Source organism: Bombina bombina, chromosome 2 (genome assembly GCF_027579735.1).
Source record: "Bombina bombina isolate aBomBom1 chromosome 2, aBomBom1.pri, whole genome shotgun sequence".
Classification (NCBI taxonomy): domain Eukaryota; kingdom Metazoa; phylum Chordata; class Amphibia; order Anura; family Bombinatoridae; genus Bombina; species Bombina bombina.
In genome coordinates, this window is record NC_069500.1 from 245,868,241 (window position 1) to 245,885,872 (window position 17,632).

The 17,632-nt window shown below is 37.2% G+C and overlaps 1 protein-coding gene across 1 annotated transcript in view; it reads left to right on the top strand.

Annotated features, from left to right (window-relative positions):
* LOC128646917 (uncharacterized) overlaps positions 1–17,632 on the top strand; it is a 265,084-nt gene that overhangs the window by 83,829 nt on the left and 163,623 nt on the right. Inside the window, exon 6 of the mRNA XM_053699725.1 lies at positions 6,887–7,001. Coding sequence (XP_053555700.1) covers positions 6,887–7,001 — 115 coding nt within the window. The remainder of the gene's footprint in view (positions 1–6,886; positions 7,002–17,632) is intronic.

Consider the following 17,632-nt stretch of genomic DNA (forward strand, 5'->3'; position numbering starts at 1 on the left):
GAAGCGGATTATCTCAGTCGCCAAACGTTACATCTGGGAGAATGGTCTCTTCACCCAGAGGTATTTCTTCAGATTGTTCATATGTGGGGTCTTCCAGAAATAGATCTGATGGCTTCTCATCTAAACAAGAAGCTTCCCAGGTATCTGTCCAGATCCAGGGATCGCTTCAATAAGAGAAAGTGGAGGCTGTTTCCATAAAACAATTCCTTTATTGATAAGTTAAAAAACGGCAAAACACAGCAAGGTTAGGACATGGTGTAGAAGGCGCAGCACAGTCTGGCTTACGCGTTTCGGATGAAATCCGTAGTCATAGCCTACTGTGCTGTGCTCTACACCTGTTTAAAACTAGTTAAAACAAGTGTGATTGGTGCACACATAAAGACACGCCTTCAGGTTGTAACCAATGCCCACAATGTTTAAGTTTAACCCACCAATGCCTGGACCGCACCTTATAATACAAAAACAATAGCTTATACAATCGTGATATATATACACTGCAACAAATATATGCAAAACCAATATTATTGTATACTACTATTCACAAGAAGTCAAATATTGGGAATTAATTAATAATAAATAATAAATTATTACTTATAAATAAATTATATTGCCCTAATCCTGCGCATAGGGGACTCCATTGGTAAAATTCTCAATATGAAAGAGTCAAATTTTCTTCCTGTCTTATCTGGTATGCTGGTGGGCAACAAAATACAAGTGGTGTACATATTAAGAAACTATACTACAATGAATAGATTTCGTGTGACCCGTGAATGAATATATTAACAAACTAATGAACATACTATGTATAAGTGTGTCGTGGGGGGAGGGACCTAATGAATATAGATGAAATAAAGATATCTATGCAAACTGACATAATACTGACATCAGGTGGAAAACCACAAACAATCAATCATATGGTGCCTACCCATGTATAATTTGTAATATTGTACCGGTCAAGCACACCTGGCCACCCGATGTGTCTAGCACTATTGTTAACACGGGGGATCTATTCATTAATGTGATGAAAGTACCTGCTAATTCATTCCCACAGGTTCATTACATCATATCTAGAATTTAAACCTTCGGGCACCCGAGTGCCCAAGGTGAATATCCAAAAAGCCTCGCGTCTAGCGAGCAGTTGGTCCAAATTGCCACCCCTAGCAGGCCTGGAAACTTTCTCAATCGCACACCATGTAAATCCTTTAAGGTTATTATCATGGTAGACTCCAAAATGTTGTACTATTGGAGTCGTGGATCTCTTAGTCGAGAAAGAGGAAAGATGTTCCCTAATCCTAGAATTCAGGTCTCTAGAGGTGAGTCCCACATATTGAATCTGGCACAAAGTGCATTCAATCATATAGACTACCGATTCTGTTTTGCAATTCATGCATGAATTGATCTTATAGCTTTTCTTTGTTTTTACACTCATAAATTCTTTGGTCACCCTGGCAAAATCACAGGGCTTACACTTTCTGTGACCGCATCTATACATCCCAGTATGTCTCAGCCAAGATCCCTTCTCATCTTTCTCAGTTTTTAACAAGGTTGGCGAAAGAATGGAGCCCAAAGTGGGGCTTTTTCTGTACGCACATCTAAGTCCTTGTCGGACTGTGTCAACCAATTTGTCCTCAGCCTTCAATATTGGAAAATGTTTCCTAATTATCTCACATACTTGTGGATATTGGGTACTATGTGTAGTGACAAAAGTAATTCCCTGTTTAGTTGTACTGTGCTTATCTTTTGTTTTTAATAAGCTCTCTCTTGGTATTACTTGTACAGATTCTTTGGCCCTTTTGATCACTTTCTTAGGGTACTTTCTTTCCTTTAATCTCGTCTCCAATTTTTTTGCCTCATTATCAAAATCCTCATTGGAGGTGCAATTCCTTTTGATTCGTGTATATTCGCCTTTTGCAATAGCAAAGGGAACATGTCTTGGATGGCAACTTGTTCCTAAGAGTAAGGAATTACCTGAAATGGATTTTCTGAAAATCCTGGAAAGTATTCTGCCATTGGGACTACCCTCCAGGGTGATGTCCAAATAATTGATTGAACTCTGACTCACTTCAAAGGTGAAGCTAAGTCCAATTTCATTTTGATTCAGATAGTCAATGAATCTCTGTATGTCAGATGAGTTACCTGACCAGATGAAGAGAAGATCATCTATGTATCTCTTATAAAAAGAGATACATTTCCTATAGGCGTTTCTATCTCCAAAGATGTGGTAAAACTCCCACCAGCCTAGAAAGAGATTAGCAAAGGAGGGAGCAAATTTGGCCCCCATGGCGGTACCACATCTCTGGAGATAGAAAACATCCTCAAATTTGAAAAAATTGTGCGACAAAAGAAAAAGAGTGACCTTCAAAATGTATTTAATGAAATCATCAGAGTAATCAGTATTTTGTTCCAGAAAAAAGGCAATGGCTTCTATCCCTTTGGAGTGTGGGATACTAGAATAGAGCGACACTGCATCCACCGTAAGCCATGTAGATTGTGGTGTCCATTTTATTTCTTCCATAACATTAAGGATATGTTTAGTATCCCTAATGTAAGAATGGAGAGTGACAACAAGGGGTTGAAGGATCGCGTCCAACCACTCAGACAAATTACCTAGAAGTGACTCCACGCCACTCACTATCGGCCGTCCCTGGACATTGTCCAAGGATTTGTGTGTCTTAGGTAAATGATGGAACAGCGGTATTTTAGGACAATCTACTAACAAATAGTTCATTGTAGCCTGATCCACAAATCCTTGTTCTAATCCATCATCTAAAAGATGTGCTAGTTTAGAACGAAAGTGAGTGGTGGGATCCCTTTGTAAAACTAGGTAATTGTTCTCATTACATAATTGTCTGTGGCCTTCATCTATATACTGTTGTCGGTCCATGACCACAACCATTCCCCCTTTATCAGAATTTTTTATCACCAGGCTATTGTCCTCTTTAAGAGAGGCCAAAGCACTCTTCTCAGCAAGTGACAAATTGAATTTACTTGGGGGTTGATGGGCCTTTAGTTGTAAAAGATCCTTTTCAACCCTGTTGTAGAAAGTTTCAATGACTGATCCCCTGTTTTGAATAGGGTAAAATTTGGATTTCTCTTTAAATTTGGGACCCATGTTGCGACCACCCGAGCCACCCCTTGATTCAATCTGCAGCTGTTGCAGTGTGACGGTGTCACAATTGTGTTCAAAATCAATAGGGTCCCTAGTGGTAGTACCAACATGGGTAACTGACACATCGGTATGATCAGGTGTACTCAATCCATGAAAATGTTTCTTTAAAGTCAAATTGCGTGTTAATTTATTAACATCCATGATTGTTCTAAAAACATCGAAATCTATAGTAGGGGCAAAATTTAAACCTTTATTCAAAACACTATATTGTGCAATGCTAAGCTGTTTGGAAGATAAATTGATGACGTTGCCTACAATCTTGGAATTGATTATTTGTACTTGGTCTGTGGACGGGGTTCCCTCAATTGATACTTGTCCTGGTTCTTTGTGTAATGTGCTTTGGGCTGTGTGTTCTGTTTGTTCTGTTTCCCTCCCCCTGCTGATGCATCCTGATCCTGGGGAAAAACCTGATTAATGGCCAGAGTGTCAGGTCTGTTTTGAAAATGCATATTAGGTGCAAATTCTGTGTAGTTACCCTGTTTAGGTTTAACTGCTACTAAGTTATGTTGTAAATAGCCTTGATTAGTGCTCATAGTATCTGTATATGCTATCTGGGGGATATGTATGATGTTGGGAGGGGCAGTATCATCATGGGCTGACCCTAGCCGGGTTTGTTCACTGATAATCTCACCCTCACTTGACCCCTCTGAATCACTACCAGAGAAGGTCACATTCTTTTTGTTGTTAATACCTTTGCCATCATTACCACGATTTCTACTACGATTTCTATTGCCCCTTCTCCTACGGCCAAACCTAGGTTGATTCGCCCTAAAATTCCCCCTAGCACTTTTATTCCATATATACACTGAATTGCTAGAATAATCATATTTGAAGCGGATTATCTCAGTCGCCAAACGTTACATCTGGGAGAATGGTCTCTTCACCCAGAGGTATTTCTTCAGATTGTTCATATGTGGGGTCTTCCAGAAATAGATCTGATGGCTTCTCATCTAAACAAGAAGCTTCCCAGGTATCTGTCCAGATCCAGGGATCCTCAGGCGGAAGCAGTGAATGCATTGTCGCTTCCTTGGAAGTATCATCCTGCCTATATCTTTCCGCCTCTAGTTCTTCTTCCAAGAGTAATCTCCAAGATTCTGAAGGAATGCTCGTTTGTTCTGCTGGTGGCTCCAGCATGGCCTCACAGGTTTTGGTATGCGGATCTTGTCCGGATGGCCACTTGCCAACCGTGGACTCTTCCGTTAAGACCAGACCTTCTGTCGCAAGGTCCTTTTTTCCATCAGGATCTCAAATCCTTAAATTTAAAGGTATGGAGATTGAACGCTTGATTCTCAGTCAAAGAGGTTTCTCTGACTCAGTGATTAATACTATGTTACAGGCTCGTAAATCTGTATCTAGGAAGATATATTATCGAGTCTGGAAGATTTACATTTCTTGGTGTCTTTCTCATCATTTTTCCTGGCATTCTTTTAGAATCCTGAGAATTTTACAGTTTCTTCAGGATGGTTTGGACAAAGGTTTGTCTGCAAGTTCCTTGAAAGGACAAATCTCTGCTCTTTCTGTTCTTTTTCACAGAAAGATTGCTAATCTTCCTGATATACATTGTTTTGTACAAGCTTTGGTTCGTATAAAACCTGTTATTAAGTCAATTTCTCCTCCTTGGAGTTTGAATTTGGTTCTGGGGGCTCTTCAAGCTCCTCCGTTTGAACCTATGCATTCACTGGACATTAAATTACTTTCTTGGAAAGTTTTGTTTCTTTTGGCCATCTCTTCGGCTAGAAGAGTTTCTGAATTATCTGCTCTTTCTTGTGAGTCTCCTTTTCTGATTTTTCATCAGGATAAGGCGGTGTTGCGAACTTCTTTTAAATTTTTACCTAAGGTTGTGAATTCTAACAACATTAGTAGAGAAATTGTGGTTCCTTCATTGTGTCCTAATCCTAAGAATTCTAAGGAGAGATCATTGCATTCTTTGGATGTAGTTAGAGCTTTGAAATATTATGTTGAAGCTACTAAGAATTTCCGAAAGACTTCTAGTCTATTTGTTATCTTTTCCGGTTCTAGGAAAGGTCAGAAGGCCTCTGACATTTCTTTGGCGTCTTGGTTGAAATCTTTAATTCATCATGCTTATGTCGAGTCGGGTAAAACTCCGCCTCAAAGGATTACAGCTCATTCTACTAGGTCAGTTTCTACTTCCTGGGCGTTTAGGAATGAAGCTTCGGTTGATCAGATTTGCAAAGCAGCAACTTGGTCTTCTTTGCATACTTTTACTAAATTCTACCATTTTGATGTGTTTTCTTCTTCTGAAGCAGTTTTTGGTAGAAAAGTTCTTCAGGCAGCTGTTTCAGTTTGATTCTTCTGCTTATAATTTCAGTTTTTTTCATTATAAGATTTCAACTTTATTTTGGGTGTGGATTATTTTCAGCGGAATTGGCTGTCTTTATTTTATCCCTCCCTCTCTAGTGACTCTTGCGTGGAAGATCCACATCTTGGGTATTCATTATCCCATACGTCACTAGCTCATGGACTCTTGCTAATTACATGAAAGAAAACATAATTTATGTAAGAACTTACCTGATAAATTCATTTCTTTCATGTTAGCAAGAGTCCATGAGGCCGACCCTTTTTTGTGGTGGTTATGATTTTTTTGTATAAAGCACAATTATTCCAATTCCTTATTTTTTATGCTTTCGCACTTTTGTCTTATCACCCCACTTCTTGGCTATGCGTTAAACTGATTTGTGGGTGTGGTGAGGGGTATATTTATAGGCATTTTGAGGTTTGGGAAACTTTGCCCCTCCTGGTAGGAATGTATATCCCATACGTCGCTTCCAGCCGCTTTCAACCCCAACGTCGTACAGGGTACGTCGCTGGTCTTTAAAGACCAGGTTGTGTGCGACGTACCCTGTACGACGCATGTCGTTAAGGGGTTAAAGGGACAGTCTAGTCCAAAATAAACTTTCATGATTCAGATAGGGCATGTCATTTTAAACAATTTTCCAATTTACTTTTATTACCAATTTTGCTTTGTTCTTAGTTGAAAGCTTAACCTAGGAGGTTCCTATACTAATTTCTTAGACCTTTGAAGGCCGCCTCTTTTCAAAATGCATTTTAACAGTTTTTTTTACCACTAGATGGTATTAGTTCATGTGTTTCATATAGATAACACTGTGCTCATGCACGTGAAGTTACCTGGGAGCCAGCACTGATTGGCTAAAACTGCAAGTCTGTCAAAAGAACTGAAATAAAGGGGAAGTTTGCAGAGGCTTAGATACAAGATAATCACAGAGGTTAAACGTATATAAAAATAACTGTGTTGGTTATGGAAAACTGGGGAATAGGTAATAAAGAGATTATCTATCTTTTAAAAGAATAACAATTCTGGTGTAGACTGTCCCTTTAACTGATTTAACTAATTGTATAAATCCCTATTTTAAATATATCAAAACATGTAATGCATAATTGAGTACTTAACTATGAGTGTGCAAAGAAGCAGATTATGTCATTTGAATTGGAGGTTGTTCAATGTGTGCTGTGTTCTGATATTATATTCTCTATTAGTTTGTTGCTGCTTTTTGAAAGTGTAAAATTGAAAATTGTGAAGCCTGTAGACTTGCAGTACAATTAAACTAATCCTAAACCCTTTCTTTAAGATGAATAATTGCATAAAAATATCAATCTGTAGTAGAGGTCACTTTCAGTCAACCTGATTGCAACTGATCATTTACATTCTTTTATGCTTCTTTTGTGTTTGGAAGACAGATTCTTACTTGCCATTGAAAACCATTCTTCTGAAGTTCTAGTGACCAGAGCGGAGTTAATACAAATGATTGAAATGTGCCAATCTATGAGACAAAAACTACAGAGAAATTCAATGGTAAGACTTTATTATTACACTTCTGCTATAGAATATTTTGGAATGGGTTTCTGTTGTAAAAAAAAATATCTTTATATGAAAATGTAAACGGTAACATATCATTTGTATCTCCTTTTTGTTATATTTGTAATAGACTATTCAGAGTACGATAGTATGTAAATTAATTTTATGTCATGGGTTAGGATATATATATATATTTCTTTTCTTAATGGGACATAATACCCAAATGTTTAAACACTTGAAAGTGATGCAGCATAGCTGTAAAAAGCTGACTAGAAAATATCACCTGAACATCTCTATGTAAAAAAGAAAGATATTTTACCTCAAAAGTTTCTCAATAGCCACATCCCATTGTAAAGGACTTCTAAGCAGCAAATTAGTATGTCTGTCCCAGGACAGCTGAAGGATTGAGCCTCGTGCACTCTCATGTTATTTCCCTTTTCAGTGTAAGGAAATTTACAATGAAATCTCATGAGTTAAGGGAAATCTCATGAGATCACAGTAAAATAATTCATGACCTCAGCACTGTTGATTCTGATTGGCTGCTGTTCATTTCTTAATTTTCTAAAAAATTTTTTTTTACCTGCAGCTGAGCAGTAACTGAGTATAACGTTTTACACAAAACTTACTCTGCTGAACTGAGGAGATTGTGAGGTAAAATATCTTCCTTTTTTACATAGAGATGCTCAGGTGATATTTTCCTGTCATCTTTTTACAGTTATACTGCATCAGTTTCAAGTGATTTAGCATATGAGTATTATGTCCCTTTAAATATAGAGTTGTATGCAATGTATAAAACAAGTACAAATGCAACAAAATATCACATATTCAATAGCAATAAAATATCTATATCCATTAGACACATTTAATGTATGGAAGAAAAAAACAGTTAGGATAACCTGAGCGGAGTCCCATTAACAAGGATCTTATATGTTTTCTTCATACTTAAATGAGTTCAAGGAAATGTAGATAAAACGGGTAAAAGAAAAAGAAAGAAGCAATGACAAATAAGTATACAACATTTCAAACAGAAAATTGAAGGCCAAATATGTTTAGTTTCCATCCAATACCATTAAAAAAAAAAAAGCTAAAGGTAGGCTGAAAATAATAACTTCCCTGTCCTGGTGATTTCTGGCTATGATATTTCCTTTTTAATTGCATAAACTATTTATTTCTCTTGTTAAGTGTAGTCAGTCCACGGGTCATCCATTACTTATGGAATATATCTCTTCCTAACAGGAAGCTGCAAGAGGATCACCCAAGCAGAGCTGCTATATAGCTCCTCCCCTCACATGTCATATTCAGTCATTCTCTTGCAGCCTAACTAAAGATAGGTCGCTGTGAGAGGTCTGTGGTGTTTTTTAACTTAGTTTATTCCTTCAATCAAAAGTTTGTTATTTTAAATGGCACCGGAGTGTGCTGTTTGTTCTCAGGCAGCATTAGAAGAAGAATCTGCCTGCGTTTTTCTATGATCTTAGCAGACGTAACTAAGATCCACTGGCTGTTCTCATCTGAGGAGTGAGGTAACTTCAGAAAAGGGGAATAGCATGCAGGGCCCCCCTGCAAACGAGGTATGTGCAGTAAATTATTTTTCTGAGGAATGGAATTGACTGAGAAAATACTGCTGATACCAATGTAACGTAAGTTCAGCCTTAAATGCAGTGATAGCGACTGGTATTAGGCTGATGAGTGTGTGTACACTGAATGTATTTTTCTAAGCAATGGAATTGACTCTGAAAATACTGTTAATACTGAAATAATGTATGAGCCTTAACTGCAGTAAAAGCGACTGGTAGCAGGCTTATTAATAACACTTCATAACTTTTAAAATGTATGTTCAAAACGTTTAATGGCATGTTAATCGTTTTTTGTGAGGTACTTGGTGATAAAACTTATTGGGGCATGATTTTTACCACATGGCCATCTTTGTTTTCTGCATAGAAACAGTTATCTGAGCTTCCCCACTGTTGTAATATGAGTGGGAGGGGCCTATTTTAGCGCTTTTTTTGCGCAGTAAAAATTCAGTCGCAATCTGTTAGAAGTTCTTATTTCTCCAGGCAGTTTAAAGTGAAAACAGAGGTTGGGTTACATGACCAGTGTTTTCTTCTTAAAACTAAGAGAGTCCACAGCTACTTTTGGGAAATACAGAACCTGGCCACCAGGAGGAGACAAAGACACCCCAGCCAAAGGCTTAAATACCTCCCCCGCTTCCCTCATCCCCCAGTCATTCTTTGCCTTTCGTCACATGAGGGGTCCAGAATTTAGAGTGATCTCTAACTGGGATCCTTATGGTTCTAATTGATGGGCAGTTACCTTGTCCTCTTTCCATATTTTTGTGCATCCTGCTTTTATTGAAGTAGTTTTGTCCTTAGCGGGAATCTGTGTTGTGTCAGGCTGAGGTGCCATCAGAATGGGCCGCCTTTTTGTTCCCTCCCGTTTTGCATTCAGTGTCCTCTATAAGCTTGGGTATTGATTTCCCAAAAGTAAAGAATGCAGCTGTGGACTCTCCCCATTTTAAGAAGAAAAATTTAAAAGGACACTGAACTCAATTTTTTTCTTTTTCAGATAGAGCATGCAATTTTAAGCAACTTTCTAATTTGCTCCTATTATCAGTTTTTCTTCGTTCTCTTGCTATCTTTATTTGAAAAAGTCATCTAAGCTTTTTTCTTGGTTGAGAACTCTGGACAGCAGTTTTTTATTGGTGGATGAATTTATCCACCTATCAGCAAGGATAACCCAGGTTGTTCACCAAAAATGGGCCGGCATCTAAACTTACTTTCTTGCATTTCAAATAAAGATACCAAGAGAATAAAGAAAATTTGATAATAGGAGTAAATTAGACAGCTGCTTAAAATTTCATGCTCTATCTGAATCACGAAAGAAAAAAATTGGATTCAGTGTCCCTTTAAGTTATGCTTACCTGATAATGTTCTTTTCTTCTATATGGGGAGAGTCTACAGCTCCCCGCCCGTTTTTTTCTGTGGGTGGCCTTAGATTATTTTTATTTGTTCTTCTGGCACCTTTTTTCACCCTGATATTTCTCCTACTGTTCCTTGTTTCCTTGGCAGAATGACTGGGGGATGAGGGAAGTGGGGGAGGTATTTAAGCCTTTGGCTGGTGTGTCTTTGCCTCCTCCTGCTAGCCAGGTTCTGTATTTTCCAAAAGTAATTAATGCAGCTGTAGATTCTCCCCGTACAGAAGAAAATTATCAGGTTGGCATAATTTAAGTTTTTGTAGCTTTCTAACAGGTGTGGAGTTAAGAGTTGTGTAATTTTATAGGGGCTGCAAGTACAATCAGATTCTATTCTGGCTGAAACTAAGTCAACCTCAAGCAACTAAAAGGTATTTATAGCAAAGCAACATTTTAAATAAGGTTCTTTTAGAATGCAGTCATTCCATCTGAGTAAAATACTAAAACAAATACGGTAAAGATCTTTAATTTGTCTTCTAAGAAATCGTCTAGGGAAGAGTAATATGAAATGAGAATTTGTTTTTGTTTTTTCTTTTGTCCCAAATTTATCTCCAACTATTTTGATCATTTTATCAATAGAAATGAGAAGAAACTCGCTCTGTTAAGAAATTTTGATAAAGAATTGGGCCATGGTTAAGAAAAGGCACACCTACAACCTTGTAATTACAAGACGTTTCTGTTATTCATGGTCATTATGTTAGTATAAATTGCTTTGTTTTGAACTTGTTTGCTGAAGCCAATTAGTGAAATATATGTAGGAAGGTTAGCCTTGAGAAATCTGCATTGTGTTTTTCCAGTTCTGAGAATCAGAAAATTTTAAGAGCTAAATTGCATGATACAGCTTCAAAATGTATAATAAAAATATATTGCGAGGTTGTCTTGCGACTCATAACTAAACAATTTTATTAAAATATATCTCTTTAATTTAAAGAGTTTATGCAAACAGTTACATAGACCTTAGATATTTTGGAGGAATAAGTGATGAAAAACAAAATATTTTAAAAAGGTTACATTTTGGGATATACGTGACAGTGTAGTGTCATGTGTGCACAACGGAGCTTCTTCATCTTTGATTGTTGGGATCCCAAGTAGGGATGGGCGAATGTTTCGCAACATTCGAAAAACGGCACAAATTTTAACACATTCGTTCGTTCGAATTTCGAATGTTTACATAACATTCTAAAATTCGATTTTCGAATGTTCGATTTCGAATTTTATGATTACATTCGAAAATATTCTTTTCGAAAAATTCGAATTTAGATTGTAATAGTATTTCTAATGCTTTTTCTTTAAATGTAATATTCAAATTATGCAATATTCGAATTCGAAAAATTCGAATTTAGATTGTAATAGTATTTCTAATGCTTTTTCTTTAAATGTAATATTCGAATTATGCAATACATGTATTTGAATTCGAAAAATTCAAATTTAGATTGTAATAGTATTTCTAATGCTTTTTCTTTAAATGTAATATTCGAATTATGCAATATTCGAATCTGAAAAATTCAAATTTAGATTGTAATAGTATTTCTAATGCTTTTTCTTTAAATGTAATATTCGAATTATGCAATACGTGTATTCGAATTCGAAAAATTTGAATTTAGATTGTAATAGTATTTCTAATGCTTTTTCTTTAAATGTAATATTCGAATTATGCAAAACGTGTATTCGAATTCGAAAAATTCCAATTTATATTGTAATAGTATTTCTAAAGCTTTTTCTTTAAATGTAATATTCGAATTATGCAATATTCGAATTCGAAAAATTCGAATTTATATTCGAATTCGAAAAATTCGAATTTATATGTTTGTAATAGTATTTCTAATGCTTTCTTTAAATGTAATATTCGAATTATGCAATATTCTATATGGAAACATTCGAAATGATATATTTGTATCTATTATGTATCAATTTACTAGATTCCCGCCCTACCACATGAACTATTGAACTTCTGAATAGTATTTGTTAAATAGAATGTTAAATTCGAAATTTCGAATGTGGACATTCAATATAAGTATAAACATTCGAATTCGAAAGTGACATTCGAAAACTTTAAATAACATTCGATTTTCGAATTTTTAAGAATATTCGTTCTTATCGACATTCGGATTTAGAATTCGAATTTCGGTAATAACATTCGTTCTACATTCAAAATTCTAAAATTTACACATTCACCCATCCCTAATCCCAAGTGATAACAAAGGTAGGGGAGTTTCTAAGGAGTGGGCATAATAGAGAGGACATGGACACATTGGCAGCCAGTTTATAATAGTGATCTTTATTTTTAGCACTGCTTTTTAAATGTTATTGTTGGTAGTTTGTGTGTTCTTCTTAAAGGACACAATGTAATTTTTCAGAAAACCTAATCCCTCATAAATCGTGTGTCAATACTGAAGTGTTAGCTCTTCAGTAGCAAGCAAAGCTGTGTGTGAGGGCTTTTACACAGAGATACTGCCAAACACATACTCTGCTTGCAATAAATACTGGTTCTTATTTATGCAAATCCTTAGTTTCAGAGCCCCAGCCATATGAAATATAAATAGTTGAAACAGTCCACTCATATTTATGTAATCAATATACATCAAAGGAAACCCCCCATCTGCAATCCTGGGCCAAGTATGGTATCAGAGACCTATTCAAACTCTCAGCTGGTATTGTGCTGTGACGTCATTCCAGTCCTCCATTCTGGTTACAAATATAAAAAATCCAACTTTATTATGGTGGTGACATGCTATTTCAAGTATCCACGAAGCAGTAGTCTATTGCAGTTCTTCTCTTGTTAGCTGAGCTGTGCATAAAAATGTACTGTAGATGGCTTAGTTTCTTGATTTGAAAATGGAAACTAAACTGTTTTAGGAATTTAATTTCTTTCATACAGGTAGTGAGAGTCCACGATCCATTACTCCTAGGAATTACTCTTCCCTACCACCAGGAGGAGGCAAAGATTCCCAAACCACAAAAACTCTATATAACCCCTCCCACCTCACCAGTCTTCAGTCTTGTCTTCTGCTGGAGGTGGTTGAAGAATGAAGATGTGCATTTGATTCCTGGAGAGAGACAGGTTTTCAGATAAAGTTGAGGCTGGTTCCCCTCAGAGTACAGTGTTTGTCAGAGGGATCTATTTGTAATATTGGAAGTGACATATATTTCAACAGTGGGGATTTAGAAGGAAATGATACCATACAACACCGTGCACTTTAAGGTCATGGTATAATATTCAAAAGGTGATCTTCGTGACTTTGAAATATATGTTTGGAATACATGGATAACATGTCAGCATTAAGAGAGTGTTAAGTATGGAAGCTATACGTGTTCACTGATTAGAATTAGGAGTTACCGATGCGCTTGTTACGAGGATCAAATGACAGAGGAGGACGTTTAAAAGCACATTCAGGAGCATAGACTGACATCTTTGAAAAAGGCAGAAAGGTGAAACATATTGCAACGTATGTCAGAGGCAGCAGTCACAGAGTCAAAGTCACAAGGAGGGGCAGGCATATTGAAATGAAGTTGCACCGGACCCTTCTGATATCTACCTAGGAAGGAGGTCTGAAAGTGTTGCCTGTTAATAGCCGCTGGGACCCCAGAGTGACAGACATTTATTTTTCTTTTACAAGATACGATGAGTCCACAGATTTCATCCTTACTTGTGGGATATCACCTCCTGGTCAGCAGGAGGAGGCAAAGAGCTCCACAGCAGAGCTGTATAAATAGCTCATCCCTTCCCTCCCAACCCTGTCATTCTCTTTGCCTGTGTTAGTGATAGGAAGAGGTAAAGTGAGGTGTTAGTTTTAGATTCTTCAATCAAGAGTTTATTATTTTTTATAGAAGTGCCAAAGTGTGCTACTTTGTGCTGGGCTGTAGCCTAGACCAAATCACTCTCTTCAATTAATAAGAGAAGCATTTGGTGGCTTCAAAGCAATGGGAACTGGTGGGACATAATTCTCACTGCGCCTCCCATACTGTGATGCTGCCCTTTCTGTGATGGCCTAAGCTGGATCTAACTCAGGCTTCATCTTTCTACAGGAGGGGACCCAATGGACCTCCGAACCCTGTTGAGGCTGTCTTGCTGTCGGACAGCATAAAAGGTAAGTGCAGTTTTTATTCCTCTATAGGATATTCCTCAAGATATACCTCAGGGAGTCCTGCACTTTTATGGGAATCAGGGGCTCTGTCAGTGAAGAGTTTTTTCCCCCCCTGACAGCTTTAGCAGACTGGACCGTGTTGTGGGGGACTATGTCTCTTTTCACAGTAAAGACTCCTCACATGGCGTCTTATTTCAGTAATGGGGCATGTTTTAGACTCACTACGTGACAGACGTGTTTAGCATTGGTCATTACCTTGTCGACCATGACTACTGGCTATCCTTTAGGGGCTTAGTGAGGAATGTTCTGTGTGTGTGTTTTTTCCCTCCCGGCGCTTTCTGGGTCAATCTGTAATGGCGACCGGGAGCTGGTAGAAGGACTTTTATTGGAAATTAATAAGTCTCATTCTAGATAAAAGTGACATTGATGTGTATATGCACGATTGGGCTGTTCTTAGACAGCAGGTGGCTCAGTTTTTATTTACTCGCTCCCGGTGCCGATATGAAAAAGTTAAAACCCAACTTATTTTGACCATAACATATTGTGGCTCAAGATCTGTTTCACAGTAAACCACGCTACGTGATTCATGTGCGGCGTCTACTTTGTCAACATGTTACGGCCACATGACATCTACGTGATGGGTACGTGGTCGAGAAGGATCTGATTGGACACTACGAAGATGGTTACATTAATGCGTCAAAAGGATCCGCTAAGACAGGGGTCAGCAACCTTCGGCTCCCAGATGTTTTGTAACTACATTTCCCATGATGCTCAGATAGCCTAAAGAGTGTCTCAGCATCGTGGGAAATGTAGTTCCAAAACATCTGGGAGCCGAAGGTTGCTGACCCCTGCGCTAAGAGATGTAAATAATTATACTTAAACTAGACATTGCTACTGTTGCTAAATGGCGATGCCAATCGATATTTTTTTTTTTTATAAACTTTGTAAGGGTTCAACAATATCTTTGAATTAGGTGTCTAGTGAGCTCATATGAACAATCCCACAACTTAAAATCATTTTAAAAATATGTAATATTAGAACAAACCAATAAAAAAAAAAAAGTTATATATATATATATAATATCTCAGAATATCAACCCATTATACAGTATAACATAAATTAAAGGAATTTCGCCTAGTTGATGTTTTGTTGGGATATACATATATTTTACTAATTTATAGTAAGAGTTTTTGAATGATTTAAAGAGATACAGACTTACACTGAGAAGTACTACAGTTTGGCATTAAGTGTATTTATAATAAGTAATCACCACTAGAGGGATTACATTTTAGAAGATATATGTGACCTAACATTAAATCTTGTGCCATACATACTTTTATATTTACCTGCCCACACACACAAAACCTCTTTAGATGTGTGTCGATTTGTAGCCCTGCAGTTTGTACTTTCAAACACTAGATGGCCCTATGTAGCTACAATAGATATATTCTGCATCAATTTTTTTTTTCCATTTTTAAAGCAGTTTTGTTTTTAGCCAAATATTTTACAGTCTATAACATTTATCAATGTGGCTTTATCTACAGTACAGTTTAAATAAGTTTACTGTAGACTTTTGTTTTAATTTCATTATGTGAGCAAGATCAAGCAACAATTTCTAAATATGATTTTAAAGTGGTGTATAAACTTGCTAAATTATTAGATGAGAACTCATCATTTCTAAATTTGAGATATTAACAATTTCCCTATGGAGCATCATGTCTAATGTATGGTAATGTATGCTAATTTGTTGTGCATTGTGCTCAGTTGTAGCAGAGAACAGAATATCATCTAGCTACATAATAATATAGGGATGGATTATTTTGTTCTTCTAATTATAATATTTTGCCACCAGCACTTGCATAACATATAAATATGGTAGACACAGTTTACTCAGATGACGTTTGTCTTTTTAACTCCCTGTGTACCCATTAGGATTACCAGATGCATATACTGTTTGTTGAGTTATATATTTTTCTTATTTCCCCTCTACTAATCTGGCTGCATGTTACATGCAATTAGACAGTCAGTAGTAAGATTATGAAAGTAGATTGCAAGGTTGTGTTCCTTGCATAACAATGTAGTGCAGTGACCTTTTTAGTGGGTTCACTACTTTGCTGATTTAAATGACTACCCGGCTGAAATTTTAGTCAATATTAATTTAAAATGAGCTAATATTACAAATGTTCAATTTTTATTGCACAAGTTATCATTAAATACATTTATGTTAAATTATGCAATTAACCCCTTAATGACCAAGGACGTACAGGGTATGTCCTACAAAAAACTGTTGTTAACGACCAAGGAAGTACCCTGTATGTTTCAAGCGGTGGAAGCGATCGTGATCACTTCCATCAGCTTTCAGGGTATTGCAGCTATGCCTCGATATTGAGGCATCGTGCAATACCTTTTTTTTTTTTTAACAATCGATGCAGAGAGAGCCACTGGAGCTGGGCTGGAGCGTGCACAGGGGCCAGAGCAGGTGAGACCGCTACAATATGGGTGACTTTCTGCCAGTACTTAAGACGGCGGGGACAATTGTGGGTTGGGGGAGGGAAGAGAGCTGTTTGGGAGGGGTCAGGGGGTGGGATGTGTCAGGTGGGAGGCTGATCTCTACACTAAAGCTAAAATTAACCCTACAAGCTACCTAATTAACTTCTTCACTGCTGGGCATAATACAAGTGTGGTGCGCAGCGACATTTAACGGCCTTTTATATTACCAAAAAGCAATGCCAAAGCCATAGATGTCTGCTATTTCTGTACAAAGGGGATCCCAGAGAAGCATTTACAACCATTTGTGCCATAATTGCACAAGCTGTTTGTAAATAATTTCAGTGTGAAACCTAAAGTTTGTGAAAAAGTGAACAATTTTTTTTTTATTTGATCACATTTGGCGGTGAAATAGTGGCATGAAATATACCAAAATAGGCCTAGATTAATACTTTGGGTTGTCTACTACACTTAAATTAACCCTACAAGCTCCCTAATTTACCCCTTCATTGCTGGGCATAATACACATGTGGTGCACAGCGGCATTTAGCAGACTTCTAATTACCAAATGCCAAAGCCATATATGTCTGCTATTTCTGAACAAAGGGGATCACAGAGAAGCATTTACAACCATTTGTGCCATAATTGCACAAACTGTTTGTAAATAATTTCAGTGAGAAAGTTTGTAAAAAAGTAAACATTTTTTCTCTTGTAAGATGTATCGAGTCCACGGATTCATCCATACTTGTGGGATATTCTCCTTCCTTACAGGAAGAGGCAAAGAAAGCACCCACAGCAGAGCTGTCCATATAGCTCCACCCCCAGTCATTCTCTTTGCCTACTCTAAGTACTAGGAAGGGTAAAGTGAGTGTGGTGACAAAAATGTTAGTTTTTATTTTCTCAAGCAAAAGTTTGTTATTTTAAATGGTACCGGTGTGTACTATTCACTCTCTGGCATAAAAGGGATGAAGATTTCTGCAAGGAGGATGATGATCTTAGCACTTTGTAACTAAGATCCACTGCTGTTCTCACAAGGGCTGAAGAGTACAGGAAAACTTCAGTTGGGGGAACGGTTTGCATGCTAAGCT